The 17,869-nt window shown below is 52.3% G+C and overlaps 1 protein-coding gene across 5 annotated transcripts in view; it reads left to right on the top strand.

The window, feature by feature from the left end:
- SPTB (spectrin beta, erythrocytic) overlaps nt 1-17,869 on the top strand; it is a 126,767-nt gene that overhangs the window by 81,692 nt on the left and 27,206 nt on the right. For all 5 annotated transcript variants that reach the window (XM_053601066.1, XM_053601067.1, XM_053601070.1 and 2 more), the window contains 13 exons: nt 242-359; nt 1,138-1,296; nt 2,126-2,428; nt 3,074-3,224; nt 3,823-4,693; nt 6,041-6,178; nt 10,131-10,887; nt 11,306-11,508; nt 11,609-11,699; nt 13,116-13,262; nt 14,261-14,524; nt 14,894-15,100; nt 15,556-15,645. In XM_053601066.1, coding sequence (XP_053457041.1) covers nt 242-359; nt 1,138-1,296; nt 2,126-2,428; nt 3,074-3,224; nt 3,823-4,693; nt 6,041-6,178; nt 10,131-10,887; nt 11,306-11,508; nt 11,609-11,699; nt 13,116-13,262; nt 14,261-14,524; nt 14,894-15,100; nt 15,556-15,645 — 3,499 coding nt within the window. The remainder of the gene's footprint in view (nt 1-241; nt 360-1,137; nt 1,297-2,125; nt 2,429-3,073; nt 3,225-3,822; nt 4,694-6,040; nt 6,179-10,130; nt 10,888-11,305; nt 11,509-11,608; nt 11,700-13,115; nt 13,263-14,260; nt 14,525-14,893; nt 15,101-15,555; nt 15,646-17,869) is intronic.

The raw sequence follows: 17,869 nt of genomic DNA, 5'->3' as shown, positions 1-17,869 counted from the left end.
AGCCACTCTGTTTTCTTTGGTTTGTGTTGTAAAGACCCAGCCCCCCATTAGAGCTCATCTGGTTAGAGTGATAGGTCTAACAGGTAATTAGAGCTATAGATTCTTTGCTTTCTCTGTATTTTTAAGGGAAATATGCTTCTCCATCGAAGCTCCTAGATGCCAGGGTTTCATGTCCATGTTGACTTTAGCAAAAACTTTGGCCTTTGGATCAACAGTGGCCCTCCCTCTGTTTTTCCAACAGGTTTCAGGAGAAGGGGAACCTGGAAGTCCTGCTTTTCACTATCCAGTCCCGGATGAGGGCCAACAATCAGAAAGTATACACGCCCCACGACGGGAAGCTGGTGTCTGACATCAACCGGGTACAGCAGCGTTTTCCCTTACGTGCTGCCTGTGGGCTGATTAAGCTCCTGATAAGGGCACAGGGAATGGTCAAGGGATCAGGTTAACTCAACCTGCTCCCTTCGATGTTATTAATCCTCATACTGGCAGTTGGGGGGGGGGGGTTACCTGAACCTGGTTCTGAGAGGTCAGACTCTACCTACCACCCTTCCATTCAGCCCCCTGCTCAGATGCCCAGAACCCATGTTTTAGAGCTAGTTTTATAACCTGTCCTCTCTAGGGCCTTGAGTTTGTCTTTAAATATGTAATATTAGCAACTTAGAAGAAAGGAAATGGCTTATGACATCTCAGAGATGTGGGGACTTAGCACCACCTGGAAGTTGTAGTCGAATGGAGGTGGCCACTTAGTCAATAAGAATATGTTGAGCAGGGCGGCGCCTGTGGCTCAAGGAGTAGGGCGCCGGTCCCATACGCTGGAGGTGGCAGGTTCAAACCCAGCCCCGGCCAAAAAAAAAAAAAAAAGAATATGTTGAGCAGAGGGGTGAAAAAAATTACATTAATTCAAGAGTCTGAGGCTGGTTCAGGGGAAGGGGAAGAGGGAACTGAGGGATCATGGCTAGTGCTCCCTGAATCTTTTGTGGGCCCAGAGGAAAGCCAAAGGGCTTTTATTAGCCTTTAAACTGCTACCACTTCACCTAAGAGCATCACTCTACCTGGATTCCGGAAATCACTCCCTGTTGGGTGAAAGAGAGGGAGCCCCTGAACTCAGGTGTTTCTCCTCATCTTCCCCTTGTGCAGGCCTGGGAAAGCTTAGAGGAGGCTGAGTACCGGCGGGAACTGGCGCTGAGGAACGAGCTGATCCGGCAGGAGAAGCTGGAGCAGCTGGCCCGGCGCTTTGACCGGAAGGCCGCAATGAGAGAGACCTGGCTCAGTGAAAACCAGCGCCTCGTCGCCCAGGTAATGGTGGACTTGAGAATGGGATGACAGGAGAAGGGAAGTTCCTCAGAGCCCCCAGCTCACCATGACCAGGTGGGGCAAGACTTGCATCTGAGGAAGAGCTCTCCAGGATTTTTTAAGTCCCATTTTTAGGAAAGAGCCTCATAGTATAGAGCTGGCCCCAGGAGTTGTCATATGGCCCAGTAGCATCAGCTAAGCTGGGGTTTGAATTGACATTAGTAACGGTTCTCTGGGGAGATGGTGAGATCACAGAAAACACTTTGGCTGTGTCAGATGTACCTTTTGGCCTCTGGAGCTATGACACATTTCACCAGCTAAGAATTGACCCTGGGGCTGGTTCTCCATCAGAGGGTCTGTTCCCTCCCACCTAACACTTAGAATCAAGTTTGATTCTGTCCAGAAAGGGGAGAGTGAATATTCTAAGTGCACTGGAGAGAGTTGTGTGCCCCAGGTAGCACATGGGGAAACCATCTGTCCACAGCTGCCTGACTTCCACACGAGGGGTGGCCCCTTCCTCCCAGAACCAGACAGTCGAGGCAGGTGTGGGGTGCCAGCAGTTGCCACAGGGCTCTGTTAGTAACACACAGGGAGTATCACCCACACATGTGGCATGGGGGTAAATCACGAGCTTCTCCTAGAAGTTCTTGTGAGACATGACTTTGGGGAACTTGGGTCTGATAAGAGAGGTTGTGTGGAGAAGGCAGAACTAGCTCCTTCCTGGCAATGGTTTTCCCTCCCGAAGTTGTTCTGAATGGGCTAGCCTTGCCCTGCACTTGGGGGTCAGCCTAGGGCCTCTTAATGAGCTGCCTGTTTTCTCTCTGTGGGGCAGGATAACTTTGGGTATGACCTGGCAGCCGTGGAGGCCGCTAAGAAGAAGCATGAGGCCATCGAGACGGACACGGCTGCCTACGAGGAGCGGGTGAGGGCTCTGGAGGACCTGGCCCAGGAGCTGGAGAAGGAGAATTACCATGACCAGAAGCGCATCACAGCCCGCAGGGACAATATCCTGCGCCTGTGGAGCTACCTGCAGGAGCTGCTTCGGGCCCGGCGCCAGAGGCTGGAGACCACCCTGGCCCTGCAGAAGCTCTTCCAGGACATGCTGCACAGCATCGACTGGATGGACGAGATCAAGGTGGGCAGGACACCCGGCCCCCATGCCCCACGGAGCATCCTGCATCCTCCTTAAACCCTCCCAGCCATCCACAGCCCGAGGCAAAGTAAGAAGCAGAGACAGCAGTGCATCTAGCTTGCTCGCTCTGCTCCAGGCAGATGGCACCGGCCCAGGTCCACAGAATTCTCAATGACCAAGAAATCTTGGGCTTATGGAAGCATAGGTGCCAATCCTCAGGGCCTTGAAGAGACAGACGACATTACAGGGGCCAGGCGAATCACACTCTGGGTGATCGCAGTTTGACCCTGGTTAGAATCCAGATCTCCAGCCTAGGGGCCACAAAGAAGCCTGTGTTTTCCTCTCCCTCTACCACAGTGGGTCTTAGCTGAGGATACACATCAGGCTAACCCTGGAGCTTTCTAGAAATACACACGCCACAGGCTCCAACCTTGCAACAGACACGTGGCAGATGAGTGTAGGGCTTGTGATGGGCACCCCAGGGGCACGCCTGCTCTGTAGCTTTTCCTTCCCAAACAGCAGCTGTCTCCTAGCTGCAGCCCACTCGCTCTGACTCAGATGCCGTGAACACGCCCCCCACAGGGGCCTCTTCTCCTGATGTGTACCTCTCTTTGCCTCCCGTTCCCTTAACTGTATCCTCTTTGCCAGGCTCACCTCTTGTCTGCTGAGTTTGGGAAGCACTTGTTGGAGGTCGAAGACTTGCTACAGAAGCACAAGTTGATGGAGGCCGACATCGCCATCCAAGGGGACAAAGTGAAGGCTATCACCAGAGCTACCCTGCAATTCACTGAGGGGAAAGGTGAGGCCAGGGCTGTCTCCCTGTTGAGGCCTCTGGCCAGCACCCCACCTTGGATAAATCTCCAGGAAAACCTTTAGAATTCTGCTTCTTTCATCAAGTAATGAATGGTACAAGAAAGAAGCTTGACAGACAGCAGAATTTGCCAGTGATCAGGGAGCTGCTTTGGTAACCTACAGTCAGAAAGGCATTATAAGGCAGCCAAGAGGACATGCTCCATCTTTCATTCTCCTTGCTAGTTCAATTTATTATGGAGACAATTTCATTTTCTAGTTTTGGGTCTGAAATAAGGAGACCTCACTTCCCTCCTGTAGAATCACCTTGAAATATCAATGTATTTCTGAGCTTTTTTAAAAAAAATAATTTCATATTGTGCATTTCTACTGAGAATTGACCCAACTTTAATCTTCCTTCTTCTTGAAGTTTAATGGAAGCTAATGATGAAGAATCTGTCCAGCCCTCTGAGCAACCAGGCTAATTCCAAAGCCCCAGTGACATGGCAGTTTCTGGATTGTGTGGTTCTAACCTGGGGACTGATCTGAAGTTTGCCCATGAGTGAAGCCCTTGCCCCCTTTGTCCTCCCTCCCCCTCTTCTTCCCAGGGTACCAGCCTTGTGACCCCCAGGTCATCCAGGACCGCATCAGCCACCTGCAGCAGTGTTTCGAGGAGCTGAGCAACATGGCAGCTGGGCGTAAGGCCCAGCTAGAGCAGTCCAAGCGGCTCTGGAAGTTCTTCTGGGAGATGGATGAGGCTGAGAGCTGGATCAAGGAGAAGGAGCAGATCTATTCCTCCCTGGACTATGGCAAGGACCTGACCAGTGTGCTCATCCTGCAGCGCAAGCACAAGGCCTTTGAGGATGAACTCCGTGGGCTAGGCACCCACCTGGAGCACATCTTCCAGGAAGCTGAGGCCATGGTTGCACGCAAGCAATTTGGGCACCCACAGATCAAAGCCCGCATCACGGAGGTGTCAGCTCAGTGGGACCAACTGAAGGAGCTGGCTGCCTTTCGCAAGAAGAATCTCCAGGATGCTGAGAACTTCTTCCAGTTCCAGGGCGATGCGGATGACCTGAAGGCCTGGCTGCAGGATGCCCACCGGCTGCTCTCAGGGGAAGATGTAGGGCAGGACGAAGGGGCCACCCGGGCCCTGGGGAAAAAGCACAAGGACTTCCTGGAGGAGCTGGAGGAGAGCCATGGGGTGATGGAGCATCTGAAGCAGCAGGCCCAGGGCTTCCCCGAAGAGTTTCGGGATTCCCCAGATGTGACCAACAGGCTGCAGGCCCTCCAGGAGCTCTATCAGCAGGTGGTGACCCAGGCGGACCTGCGTCGACAGAGACTGCAGGATGCCCTGGACCTGTACACGGTGTTTGGGGAGACCGATGCCTGTGAGCTGTGGATGGGCGAGAAGGAGAAGTGGCTGGCCCAAATGGAAATCCCAGACACCCTGGAGGACCTGGAGGTCGTGCAGCACAGGTCAGACCTGGCTCATTTTTAGTCTTCCTCACCTCCTGCACTGAGGCCCCAGGGCCATCTCCCACCTAGTTTGGTAACAGCTGCTGGATCAACAGGGTCCCTTTAAGACAGCAGTTCTCAACGTGTGGGTCGCGACCCACAGGAACTGTATTAAAGGGCTGCGGCATCAGGAAGGTTGAGAACCACTGCTTGAAGAGGTCCTGGGGTATCGTTTATTGCAAAGCCAGGGCCTAATTTAGGGTTTGCACATGAGAGCTATAACCCAGTTACAACCTAAGAATAGGGGGAAGGGGGAAAGGGAGGGGAGGGAGAGGGGAGGTAGGTAGAGGGAAGGGAATTGGTAGAGGGAAAGGGATTACACCAGCGGTGCATCTTACAAGGGTATATGTGAAACTTGGTAAACGGTCTGTAAAGCTAGTGAATGATGCCCCATGATCATATCAATGTACACGGCTATGATTTAATAAAAAAAAGCCAGGGCATTGGGAGCCACAAATTCTATTCTGGCTCTATCACCTTGGCTACTTCATTCACTGGAGCCTTGCATCTCTCAAAGGAAAATTTTCTAGTCCAGTTATTCAGTTACTTCTCAGCTACAATTGTCTTTCTCCAGATTAATTGCACATGGAATTTCCATGTATTGCTGAGGAAATGTGGAGCTTCTCTGGATAAGGGGCTGAGAGTCTGGAACCCTGCCAGCTCTAGCTCTCAGGGACAATCCCTAAGCCACAGAACTCTGAGGGGTCACAGAGACCAGCTTGCAAACTTCTGTGAGGTCATGCCACCAGCACTGGAGTAGAGGCACAGCCCAGTCTGTGCAGCATCTTAGTCTGAGCACAGGATCTAGGGCCCCAGTTGGAGGAGAGGCTGCTCTCTTGAGCTGCACCGACGTGGTCCTGTCCTGATACTACAGGGCCCTGGGCACCTCCACTCCCGGCAGCTCTCCCCATCCTGCCCAGGAATGGAGCACCTGGTTGGGGAGGAATTATCCTTTGGATCAAGGTAGAATCAAGATCTAAGAGCAGCAGATAGGCCATTGGAGGCACAGCACCCATAAAACACACTCTGACCTCTTTTCAGCCCTCTGCTTACTTTGCGCTTGCTTCTCTGTTGCACCAGAAGGCTATGTAGTGAGTAAGCAGCTCCCTCCTGGCCTGGTCTAAGCAATGCTCATGCATGAAATCAGGCCCATGAACCAGAAAGGAGGGTGGGTCAGCACATTTATCTTCTTTCTTACCCTCGCCTGGGCAAACCAGTTTGGCAGCAAAAGGAAAAAGCAAGAGTTATGTGCTCTGAAGACTAGGGTGCTGCTGGTGCCTTACTGATCCTCTTCTTCCTCTGTATCAGGTTCGACATCCTGGACCAAGAGATGAAGACTTTGATGGCTCAGATTGATGGTGTGAACCTCGCTGCCAATAGCCTGGTAGAGAGCGGCCACCCACGCAGTGGGGAAGTGAAGCAGTATCAGGACCACCTGAACACCAGGTGGGGTGTACATGGGGCTTAGGGCTGGGGCCATTGTCTTCCAGCACCTGACACCCTCAGGGGAGTGTGGCCCCATATTCAGGCCACCTGCTATGTACTGCCACCTGTGTTCCCTCAGTGTATGTACCTGTCTTTGTTAGCCACTGTCTTCTTCCTAGTAGCAGTGGAGCAAAGAGAGGACCAAACTAGTGAATAGCTCAGGGAGGGAGAGAGCCACACTCCTGGAGCCTCAGTGCTGTGCTGGGGAGAAGAGCATGTGTGCATGTGTGATGGAGGGGATGTTCTGAGAGTGTGTGCAATTAGAATCAGGCCATATGCTTCTCAGGCCATATTTCCCTGGACATTCTTGAGCAGAGAAAATTGCTTTGTGAGAGCTCTTGTACTGTCCATAAAAGAATGCTCCTGCCTGTGCCAAAATGCAGCATCAATAATGAGGCTGGGTTAAATGAAAAGGAGAATTAGCAGGGAGCCTTGAGCAAGTTTTGTGGCTGGAACAAAAACCAGGCCCAAAAGAGCCTTTAGAGAGGAGATGCTTTCAGTGTAGGGCATAATTGCCCATTAGTTCCTGAAGGATCTTTGAGGACAGAGCAAACATCTGTGTTCCCTATTTTCACTCTAGGCCCTGCACATGCAATGCCATGCAGCCACTATCTCCCCTTCCCCACACTTGTACCTGAGCCTTGCTCTGCCTGAGGCAGGTGTGGTGGTGGGCTTAGGGAAGACTCAGTGGTAAAGAAAAGGATCAGCATGATAGAGAGTCCACTGGTGGCCTCAGAGAGGCAGGGGTGACCAGAATACTTTGGTGCCACTAGAGTGGGGCTGATTGTCTCAGCATTGAAAGATAGGGGCTGTAGTTCAGGTGATAGCTCTGCAAATCCAAGGTATATGCAGAGGAGGAGGACTCTTCTTTAGGCTTGTAGATACTGGGCTTGTGTGAGGGAGAAGGGGAGGGAGATTGAGAGGTTATTGCACTTGTTGCTTAACACAGGACACTAAAGCAGGTCCAAAGCAGAAACACTTCCAGGTGGGTGTGAGAATGTTGATCTTTATAGACCCCTAAACCGTGCCCCATCCCTAGTGGAAAATATTAGTGTACCTGCCCTCCTTAGGCAAGAAAGAACCTGAGACACGAAATAAGATAGTTCTCCATTAGGTCTGAGTGTTGAAGGGGACTTGAGAAGTACCCCTGTCTAGCTCATTCCCAGACCCCGTGTAGCCCATCCCACCCTGGACCAACTCCTGTTGGTTAAAAAGATCAATCTCACATTTAGTGGAAATCTGCCTCTTCAAAATTTGTTCACATTGCTCTGGCTCTGCCCTTTAGAGATATCAGACTTATTCTGATTTCTCTTCTGTGTATGGCCCTTTATTTAGTATTTTACTTTATTTCATTTTTTTTTAAGACAGTCTCACTCTGTCACCCTGGGTAGAGCCCTGTGGCGTCATAGCTGACAGCAACTTCAAACTTCTGGGCTCAGTGATCTTCTTGCCTCAGCTTCCTGAGTACTAGGACTACAGGCACCTACCACAATGCCCAACTAGTTTTTGTGTTTTTAGTAAAGAAAGGGTCTTGCTCTTGCTCAAGCTGATCTTGAATTCCTGAGCTCAAGCAATCCACCTGCCTTGGCCTCCCAGAGTGTTGGGCCTACCAACTTCCTGCCTCCCAGACATCATGCATGTGTGACCCTTTAAATGTCTTTGGAAACAGCCCTGGCCCAGCCCAGTGCTATCACTGTGCATTCCAAATGCTGTGTGTTCTTCAAGGCCAGTCCAGGTTCATCTCCCTCTCAGTTTCCCAAATGAAAAGCTGTCTTTCCCTCCTTCATACTGGTCTCCAGCTTCACGTCCTGCCTTATGTTGTAATTACTTCTGTGCTGATGAGCTTTCCTGCTAGACTCTAAGCAGAAGAAGACTCGGAGGAGGAGGCGTATCCTTACGCATTGCTCCCGTGCTTTGCACACCAAGTACATTCTTGTCTGAGTTTCTGTCTGTTGGGAATATTATTTTCCTAGCTAACCCCTTCAGCTCACTTATCAGCTTACTGGAGTGGCCCTCGCTGACCACCCCATTGAAAGCAGCTCGTCCTCCCTCCCATCAACCTGCTCAGCCTCAGTCCCATTACTTAGCTTTACTTTTTCTTTGCACTTATCACCACTGGCGCGTGTAAGTCTGTGCCCACTTAAATGAAAGACGGGTCTTTGCTTTGTTCTTTGCTGTATCCTTAGTGCCCAGGTTAGTGCCTGACACAAAGGACAGGATTGTTTCCTGGTGAATTCTTTGTCAGTGAGTGGACTGGAACAAAGCTGAGATTTTTCTGCCAAGCTTGGCACATATGAGTCATTCACTCACTGAGTGTGTGGTTGTCTTTCACTGTAGGTGTTCCACTTGACTAGCATTTTTCTAAAAGTCTTGGGCCTACAACCAAACCGGGACTTGTGATGTTGCACGACCAGTGCTGGTTGGGGTGGCTCTACCAACTTCCTGACTCCCAGACACCATGCATGTGGCATATGCAGGAAATGTGGGTCCAGGAGGCAGGCTAGCCCCAACTCCCAGCCCCCCTCTGCTGTGCCTTCCACTCAGTGGCTGACATGAGGCCACATCAGGGAAGGCCTGGAAGGTCACCAGGGGGCCTTGGAGTGCCATCTGTGGTGCCAGCCAGGCTCAGAATTCCCCAGAGCAGAGAGACATCCTGCGCTGGGAGAGGAGCCCAGAAACCTTCAGGTATTCTCTTTCCTCTTGTGGCATTCCAGCCTGTCCCCTGCTTCTCTTTGCAGACCTGTCTTTTAAATCAGACAGGTGCTATTGTCATACTTTGGGAATGTTACACTATACTCTGCCAGTCTGTCTGCCTAGTCCCTCACCCTCTACCTTCTGGGGCCTAGGGACAAAGATGAATGATATACTAGTCCCATCCTTAAACACGTCACTTCAGTAGAGGCACTGAGGGTCTGTTCACTGAGTGGCTGGTGACCACCTTGAAACCACCACTACCCTGTTCCTTTCAGCTCCCTTGGTCCTCTCTCTCTGGCATGCATGGTGTACACAACACTTCATGCTGTAGTTATTTTGTGAACTTGTCTGAACTTTTCTCTAAATCAGACACTCCACAGGACCAGAGGTGGTTACGTCTGCTTTCTCCCAAAGTGTAGCATACTGCCTTGCATCCTTGGTGGGTATTCCAGAAAGATGGTTTCAATAGGAATGAACATTCAGTACACTCTTGTGCACTGATTTGTTTCAGTGATACAGAATGAATAAACTTGGGCCTACGGGAGGTGTCCCTGATGGTCTGGCCCGGCTGGTGGGCAACCCTTCGAAAGAGGCTTATTGGGTGCTGCAACTTGACACAAACTCTGGGCATCCGCCAGACCTTAGGACATTTCCCTGTTCATAGCAACACTGCCCCTGAAGGTTAAGATTATGTTATTCGTTTTCATTATAATCACGACTCCCTGCTCCCCCCTTCCTCCTTTTCCTCCTCTTCTTCCTCTTCCTCTTCTTCCTTACCAAGAGTCCTTTCTTTTAGATCTAAGTGATTTTTTTCAGTACCTGGGACACTTTGAATATGGCCTTGGGCATTTGTATGGTTCTAGGGCACCGGGGGACCCATGTCCTGAAGCATTCTTGAAGTTTATAAATATGAGCCTTCTAATTTCCCTGAAGTCAAACTACACACACAGCCTTTACTTTCATGCTGCTTTGCTCCTGGTTAGAATCACATCACTGCTTACCTCTTGCTGATAAAAAGATCTGATTGACAGTTATATCTTGAGCAAAATTGGATAAATAAATTTTGCTCACTGACAGTTTGCTGGGCAGATAATGTTTTTCTTTTCAGTATACAAGGTCTATGGGGGCAGATACATCGGCAATCTGGGCAGGGATGCCCTGTGGGAAGAGCTGGGGAAGAAAGAGTTTATTTTCTCTGGGCCATGTCCCTGTCCGGCAGGTGGCAGGCCTTCCAGACCATGGTGTCGGCCCGGCGAGAGGCAGTGGACTCGGCCCTCCGCGTGCACAACTACTGTGTGGACTGTGAGGAGACCAGCAAGTGGATCACGGACAAGACGAAGGTGGTGGAGTCCACAAAGGACCTGGGGCGGGACCTGGCAGGTGTCATTGCCATCCAGCGGAAGCTGTCGGGGCTGGAGCGTGATGTGGCTGCCATCCAGGCCCGTGTGGGTGCCCTGGAGCGTGAGTCGCAGCAGCTAATGGAGTCACACCCCGAGCTGAAGGAGGACATTGGCCAGCGGCAGGCCTACGTGGAGGAGCTGTGGCAGGGCCTGCAGCAGGCCCTGCAGGACCAGGAGGCCTCCCTGGGGGAAGCCAGCCAGCTGCAGGCCTTCCTGCAGGATCTGGATGACTTCCAGGCCTGGCTGTCCATGGCCCAAAAGGCTGTGGCCTCCGAGGACACTCCTGAGTCGCTCCCGGAGGCTGAGCAGCTCCTGCAGCAGCATGCAGCCATCAAGGATGACATTGACAGGCACCAGGAGAGCTACCAGCGCGTCAGAGAGTCTGGGGAGAAGGTGATCCAAGGCCAGACTGATCCGGAGTACCTGCTTCTGGGCCAGCGGCTAGAGGGCCTGGACTCCGGCTGGGATGCCCTGCGCCGGATGTGGGAGAGCCGTGGCCACTCCCTTGCGCAGTGCCTGGGCTTCCAGGAGTTCCAGAAGGATGCCAAGCAGGCTGAAACCATCCTTAGCAACCAGGTAGAAGGGCACTCGAGCTGGGGCAGGGGCGACAGCACCCGGTGAGGGAGTGGTGTCTGCACATGTGCTATAAGCTCAGGGACCAATTTATGCTTTTCTTGGACTCTCTATGGTCACTAATTGGGAGGGAAATGCTCTTTGCTCCTGGTTATGTGCCTTTTCCTGCCCTGTGTCACAAACAATGCCTTGTTCTGGTTCAGTCAGAGGCCAGAGAAGGAGGTTAGATGCCCTGTTCACTGGGCACCTTAGGGTGGGGGAGGGTGGGAGAGGGTGGGAGACCAAGCCCAAGGAGCAGAGCTCCTTCCTCACACAACCCTAGGGGCACCGGCCATGCTGCACGAGATGCCCCTGCTTGGCAGATGCCTGTACCACTTCCTCAACTCAACCTCATGGTTTGTCTGGAAATTTGCTTCCACAGGAGTACACTCTGGCCCACTTGGAGCCGCCAGACTCCCTGGAAGCCGCAGAGGCTGGGATCCGGAAGTTCGAGGACTTCTTGGTGTCCATGAAGAACAACCGGGACAAGGTCTTGAGTCCTGTGGACTCTGGAAACAAGCTTGTAGCTGAGGGAAACCTGTACTCAGACAAGATTAGGGAAAAAGTACAGCAGATTGAGGACAGGTACTGGCTGCCACTGGTCCCAGCTCCCTGAAGCTGCAGAGGGGCCAGGGTGTTGCCTGAGACCCAGCCCTGCTGACTATGTCTTCCGCTTCCCTTCCAGGTACAGGAAGAACAGCGACAAGGCCCAGGAGGCCTCAGTTCTTCTGAGAGACAACCTGGAGCTGCAAAACTTCCTCCAGAACTGCCAGGAGGTGAGGCTCAGCGTGGCCGGGTGCTTTGCAGGAGATTCCCTTCTAGAAGCAGAGTGGTCTAGAGCGGGGAAGTCCACAGGGCCCCTTTCTAGCTCGGATTCCCTAGGTGGGGAACTCCAGGTGCTCAATGGCTGGGTCATTCTGTAGAATCTTCACGTACACCATCTTGGTCTGGTTTTTCCAAATCTGAGAAGTCATTCTCTAATTTTCCAAGTGTAGGCCAAGAGTTTCTCAAGAGCAGTCTGAGCATGACCCAAGCTAGACTTGTCCTGGCCAGGGCCAACTTCTGGGGCACAAGAACTGTGTGTCTGTTCACGAGGGGCCTGTGCTCAGAAGAGCCTATGCTGGGTGTCATAACATGCTCTTGATGTCCTGAAATTCTTCATACCTTTGAATAACTTCATTTTGTACTAGTACCCCATACTAAAATTGTGGAGCCAGTCCTGGCCATAGGTAAAGCCAATTCCTGGGCCCCAGATGAATCAGAACCTCGAGGGGTGAGAGAGAAAAAGAAGCTTTTTTTTTTTTTTGAGACAGAATCTCATTCTGTTGCCCTGGGTAGAGTTCTGTGGCATCGTAGCTCACAGCAACCTCAATCTACTGGACAATCAATCAACCTCAATCTACTCAATTAATTTTAAGTAGAAACAGGGTCTTGCTTTTGCTGAGGCTGGTCTTGAACTCCACCCACCTCAGCCTCCCAGAGTGCTAGGATTACAGGTATGAGCCACCGCACCAGGCCTTGAAAGAAGCATTTTAAATGTATCTCTTAGTTACAGAGCTGCTGGCTTAGGAGGCCCCTGCCCAGCCTGAGGCTGGCTGTACAGGGTGGTCTCTGACCTGCCCCCCACCTCCTGGACCCTCCGTTGCCAGCATTTCCCAAGGGCACTGGGCTCCCTCGTTGCTTTCTTGCTTTCTTCTTTCCTCAGCCCTGATAACTTTGCTTTCATCTACCTGTCTTGGCACAAATCAGGCTTGGTGTGGTGCCAGGACACCCTAGAATAAGGAGGCTCCCTCATCATTGGTTATAGGCTCTGCCCTTGCCTTTTTCCTCAGATAACATGTTTCCTGTGTTCATAAAAGATTTCTCACCCTACTGCCAAGAGATGGCTTTATCCATCCAGCCAGTAAATACTCATTGAATTCCTACAAAATGCAGGCCTTGTCTTAGGTCTGGAGAGAAGGAAGGACTCACCCTGCCTGCCTTGGAGGGAGACACACTCATGCCCACACCACCCTGGCCCTGCCACGCCGTGGGTTAAGGTGCCTGTGCTGGGACTTAGGGCCCCAGAGTTGGAGACGGGTTCTCTGTTTGCACTTCCTCCTCTTCCTGCAGCCAGGAGTGGGCAACGGTGGGTCCCGCCCTGCCGAAGAGACACACTCAGGGACTATCCGGCCTGTTCTTTCTGCCCACAGCTCACTCTCTGGATCAATGACAAGCTGCTGACATCCCAAGATGTCTCCTATGATGAGGCACGAAACCTTCACAACATATGGTTGAAGCACCAGGCCTTTGTAGCAGAGCTGACTTCCCATCAAGGGTGGCTTGAGAACATTGATGCTGTAAGTAGTGCGAGTAGGCGGCGGGGCCACTCTGCTCACATATGCGTGCCTGAGCCAGGCTCCCCCTGAGTCACAGACACCATCCCGAAGCTTGCTGGACAGGATAGACCTTGGTGGTGAAACAGCTTCTCTAAATAGTACTTAAACCTTCAGAACTCTTACTTGAGCCAGTCCTGTTAAGCCTGGTCAGAACTAGTTTCTCTTGGCTGGGCCACCTGAATCTGGGGACAGCCCAGGACATGGAGAACACCCTAGTTAGAGCTTCGGCATCCAGTGCCAGGACTGCAGTTGTCACTGTTTGCTCTCCATCGTCCTAACCATGGCTCCAGGCCCAGGCAAATGTGTGAGGGAGGTGGTCGGGGTGGTCCAGGGGAGCCTAATCCTCATGGTTTGGCTGAGCAACACGGGGGATGGGCATTCACACCATCTGTAGGTGGCAAACTAAAGGATCCCTCCATGACAAGCTTGCCCAGTAGCCCATGTCCGATGTGCTTGGCATTAGATCTGGAAACTGCATGACCTTGTTCCTTTTTGTTGTAGCCGTCCACAAAGAAATAGGCCTAGGAGCCACATGAGGCTGCAGTGTGGTTGTAGGCATGGCCTCTGCAGCCAGACTGACTCCTAAACTTCCCTCTGCCTCAGTTTGTTTCACCAGTGAAGAAATATTAGGTACTTGGTGCTCCAAAGGTACTTTGTCACTGAAGGCTAGCACACAACCTCTGGAAGACAGCCAGGTGACCATGCTGGCTGCTTCTGGGTGGGTCCAGAATCTTGGTTTAGCGCCACTTGACCCTTGTCTGCAGCTCCCCACGGTGCAGGCTCCCTGAGTCATTTGCCCCCAGCACTGCTCTCCGTGCCCTGCCTCCCCACAGTTAGCTCTCACTTGAGCCTCAGCCACCCTCTGTGCCTTGCTGACCTCCCCTCAGTAGCCTCTTGTGACCTCCTGAAGCAGGGCAGCTCCAAGGTGTCTGAGGGTAAGCTCTCCTCCTTCTCTGCAGGAAGGAAAGCAGCTGATGGAGGAGAAGCCCCAGTATGCAGCCCTGGTGTCACAGAGGCTGGACACCCTGCACCGGCTCTGGGACGAACTGCAGGCCACCACGAAGGAGACAGCCCAGCACCTCTCGGCCGCCAGGAGCTCCGACCTACGCTTACAGACACATGCTGACCTCAACAAGTGGATCAGTGCCATGGAGGAACAGCTGCGGTCAGACGACCCAGGCAAAGACCTGACCAGCGTCAATCGCATGTTGGCTAAACTGAAGGCATGTGAACGGGTTGTAGATCAGAGTGTTAGCAGAGAAGGGGACGTGGGAGCAAATCTGAGACTTTAAAGTAAATACCCCTCCTGTTCCTCTTAGCTGGACTTGCTTTTGTCATGCAAAAATGTCTCCTGCTTCATCTGTCTCCTAGCCCTTTTGCAGTGGGAAGGAGAGGGATCTGAAAGGTTGCAGGAGAGAGATGGGATGAGCTCTCTGAGGAGGGAAGGGTGGGCAGGAGAATCCAGGGAGACTTCCTGGAGGAGGCTGTGCTCAAATTGGACCTTAGAGGATAGTAGGATACGTGAAAATGAGGGGGCGGGGGATGGGCTGCCCAGGTGGCAGGGCTGGTGCTGACCCCGTCCTGTGTCTCAGCGAGTGGAGGACCAAGTGAATGTGCGGAAGGAGGAGCTGGGAGAGCTGCTTGCCCAGGTGCCCTCAGGAGAAGAAGAGGCGGGAGTCACAGACTTGAGCATCGAGAAGCAGTTCCTGGACCTCCTAGAACCCCTGGGGAGGAGGAAAAAGCAGCTGGAATCGTCGAGAGCCAAGCTGCAGATCAGCCGGGACTTAGACGATGAGACGGTGCGTGGGCTGCATCCTCTCCCCACCCCCAAGGCTGTGCACCAGCTACCATTGGGGTAGCTGGCTGCTGCCCAGAGCAATTATTGGCAGCAGATGACTGGTCATCTCATTCCCCACCCCCCCAATCTCTTAGGGTTATTGAGATGAGGATTACATTAAATGGGAACAGCAAGCCAGTGCTTTCTGAGTGGTAGCTAACTATTCACTGCTGGTACTAATGGTGCAGAATGTGAACCTTGGGGTCACACAGACTTGGGTTTAGATCCACCTATGTTACTTTCCCACTGGGTGACCAGGAGCAAGTTATTTGCAACCTCGATTCCAAATATCACCATCTATAAAATGGAGGCAAAATCTTGATGGGTGTCAGGAGGAAGCAGGGGGACATTGGTGAGGACACAGGAAAGGATGGTCATGATTGTCATCAGCCATCCCCTGCCATCTTGTCTCTGCAGCTCTGGGTGGAGGAGAGGCTGCCCCTGGCCCAGTCAGCTGACTATGGTGCTAATCTGCAAGCTGTGCAGTTGTTCATGAAGAAGAACCAGGTGAATCCTGCCTCACCTCCAGCCCCTACCCTCCCCACCCCCATCTGGCCCCAGGTTGGGGGAGGGACCAGCGCTGACCTGCTGACAGCAAGCAGGTTCTTGCTCATATTGGTAGCTTTGGGGTCCCCAAACCATATCTGTCATCTCACAGCAGGAAGAACAGGCCTTGGTGGTTGCAGAGAGAATTCTGGGAGGATCATGGTGGAAGACTCCTGTGCTCAGGGTCTCAGAGGCCTGGCCTGGGGTTTAACATGTTTGCATAGTTCTGTGTTCAGTGGCTTCCTTAGGAGGAGGCTGGTGACTCCCCTTACAACACTGCCTTGTGTGTTCAGGGCTGAGCTTGTATGTGGGGGTGGTGGGGGAGGGAGGGTCCTCAGGGTAAGTAGGCCCCATTTCTCTGGACATGAGAGGATACTAATGGTGGCTCACTCCCCATTAGAAAGCCACTATACTTGGACTCTGAGCCCTTGGAGCAAACAGCCATCTGCTGGCTCTCTCTTAGGCCTGAATGGGAACTGGGCATGATCAGAGGCCACACATTTCCTCTTGTGTCTGGGCTGCAGTGGGAGCCTGAATTGTTCAAGGGAGCTAGCTGTGTAGGGTTGCAGGGATTTCCTGCCTGGCAGCAGGGCAGGCTGAAGACCCTTCTCCTGGGCAGAAAATCCCTCCCCCTTCCTGGTCTGCTCTCTGGGCCAGCAAGGAGAGCCTGGGAATTTAGACCCCAGAGAAGAGCAGCCTGTCCTGGGTGCACCCGTCAGTATAGTAGCCCCTGAGGAAGGAAGGTTATGGCAGACATCACACCCTTCCCCAAGATGTCAGCAGCTAGCATCTGCTCACAGCACTGTCTGAGCCCAGCACCAATGCCCAGGCCTTAATTATATTCAGAGAGGTTTCTTCAAAGCTTCTTTGGACCCTTTGCTCCAGCTGACATGATCTAGTCACAGAGGCTGCAGCAGCCACATGCAGAGAGCTGGGTTAGAAGATGACAGAGACCCAGGCTCAGTTAATGCCACACCTCAGTCAAGGAGGAAGGCTGGTAGGAGACAGTATCCATGGGGTCTCATTCTCTTCTGTTATAAAATGAGCTGACTCCAGTCTCTCCAATACTGAAGACTTTTGATTTTGTCCACCCTTAATAAGTGGCATTGTTCAAAGGTTTTCAACTCCCTGCCTGGCAGTTGCTATTTCAAGAAAATATGGGTGAGGTTCCCCCAAGCAAGAAGGGAAAGGCAGCCTCCGGGGAGAATGTGACTGCCCTAGTAGAGACTATTTTAGGCTCACCTGGCTAAAGCATGAATCCAATTTTGTCATTTCCTCACTTAAAACCCCCTATTACAGTGGTTTTCAAACTTCACTGTGCTTTCAGAGGGCATGTTAAAACACAGATGACCAGGGGCCACCCCACATCCACTGAATTACACTCCGGGGATGCAGCCTGATAACACACATGTCTAACAAGAGCCTAGGTGATGTGGATGCTGCCCAGGGACCTCACTAACCAGAGCAAGTACAGTAAACCTGTGAGGTCCTGCATGAGCGGCTCTCACCCCCAGCTACACATTAAAATCACCTAGAAAGGCTCAGCGCCTATAGCTCAGTGAGTAGGGTGCCGGCCACATACACTGAGGCTGGCAGGTTCAAGCCCGGCCTTGGCCTCTATAGAAACAACAGTGACAGCTGCAGCCAAAAAATGGCCGGGCATTGTGGTGGGTACCTGTAGCTCCAGCTACTCAGGAGGCTAAGGCAAGAGAGTTTGAGGTTGCTGTGAGCTGTGACGTCACAGCACTCTACCCAGGGTGACATACTGAGATTCTGTCTCCAAAAAAAAAAAATCACCTAGAGAACTTTTTGTTTGTATGTGTGTATGTATTTTTGAGACAGAGCCCTACTCTGTTGTCTAGGCTAGAGTGCCATGGCATCGCCCTCGCTGACAGCAACCTCAAACTCCTGGGTTCAAACAATCTTCCTGCCTCAGCCTCCCGAGTAGCTGGGAATACAGGCAATACCATGCCTGGCTAGTTTTTCTATTTTTTTTTTTTTTTGTAGAGACAGAGTCTCACTGTACCGCCCTCGGGTAGAGTGCCGTGGCGACACACGGCTCACAGCAACCTCTTAACTCTTGGGCTTACGCGATTCTCTTGCCTCAGCCTCCCGAGCAGCTGAGACTACAGGCGCCCGCCACAACGCCCGGCTATTTTTTGGTTGCAGTTTGGCCGGGGCTGGG

The sequence above is a fragment of the Nycticebus coucang genome, chromosome 9 (genome assembly GCF_027406575.1).
Source record: "Nycticebus coucang isolate mNycCou1 chromosome 9, mNycCou1.pri, whole genome shotgun sequence".
Lineage (NCBI taxonomy): Eukaryota > Metazoa > Chordata > Mammalia > Primates > Lorisidae > Nycticebus > Nycticebus coucang.
This window is presented reverse-complemented; position numbering and strand designations above follow the sequence as displayed.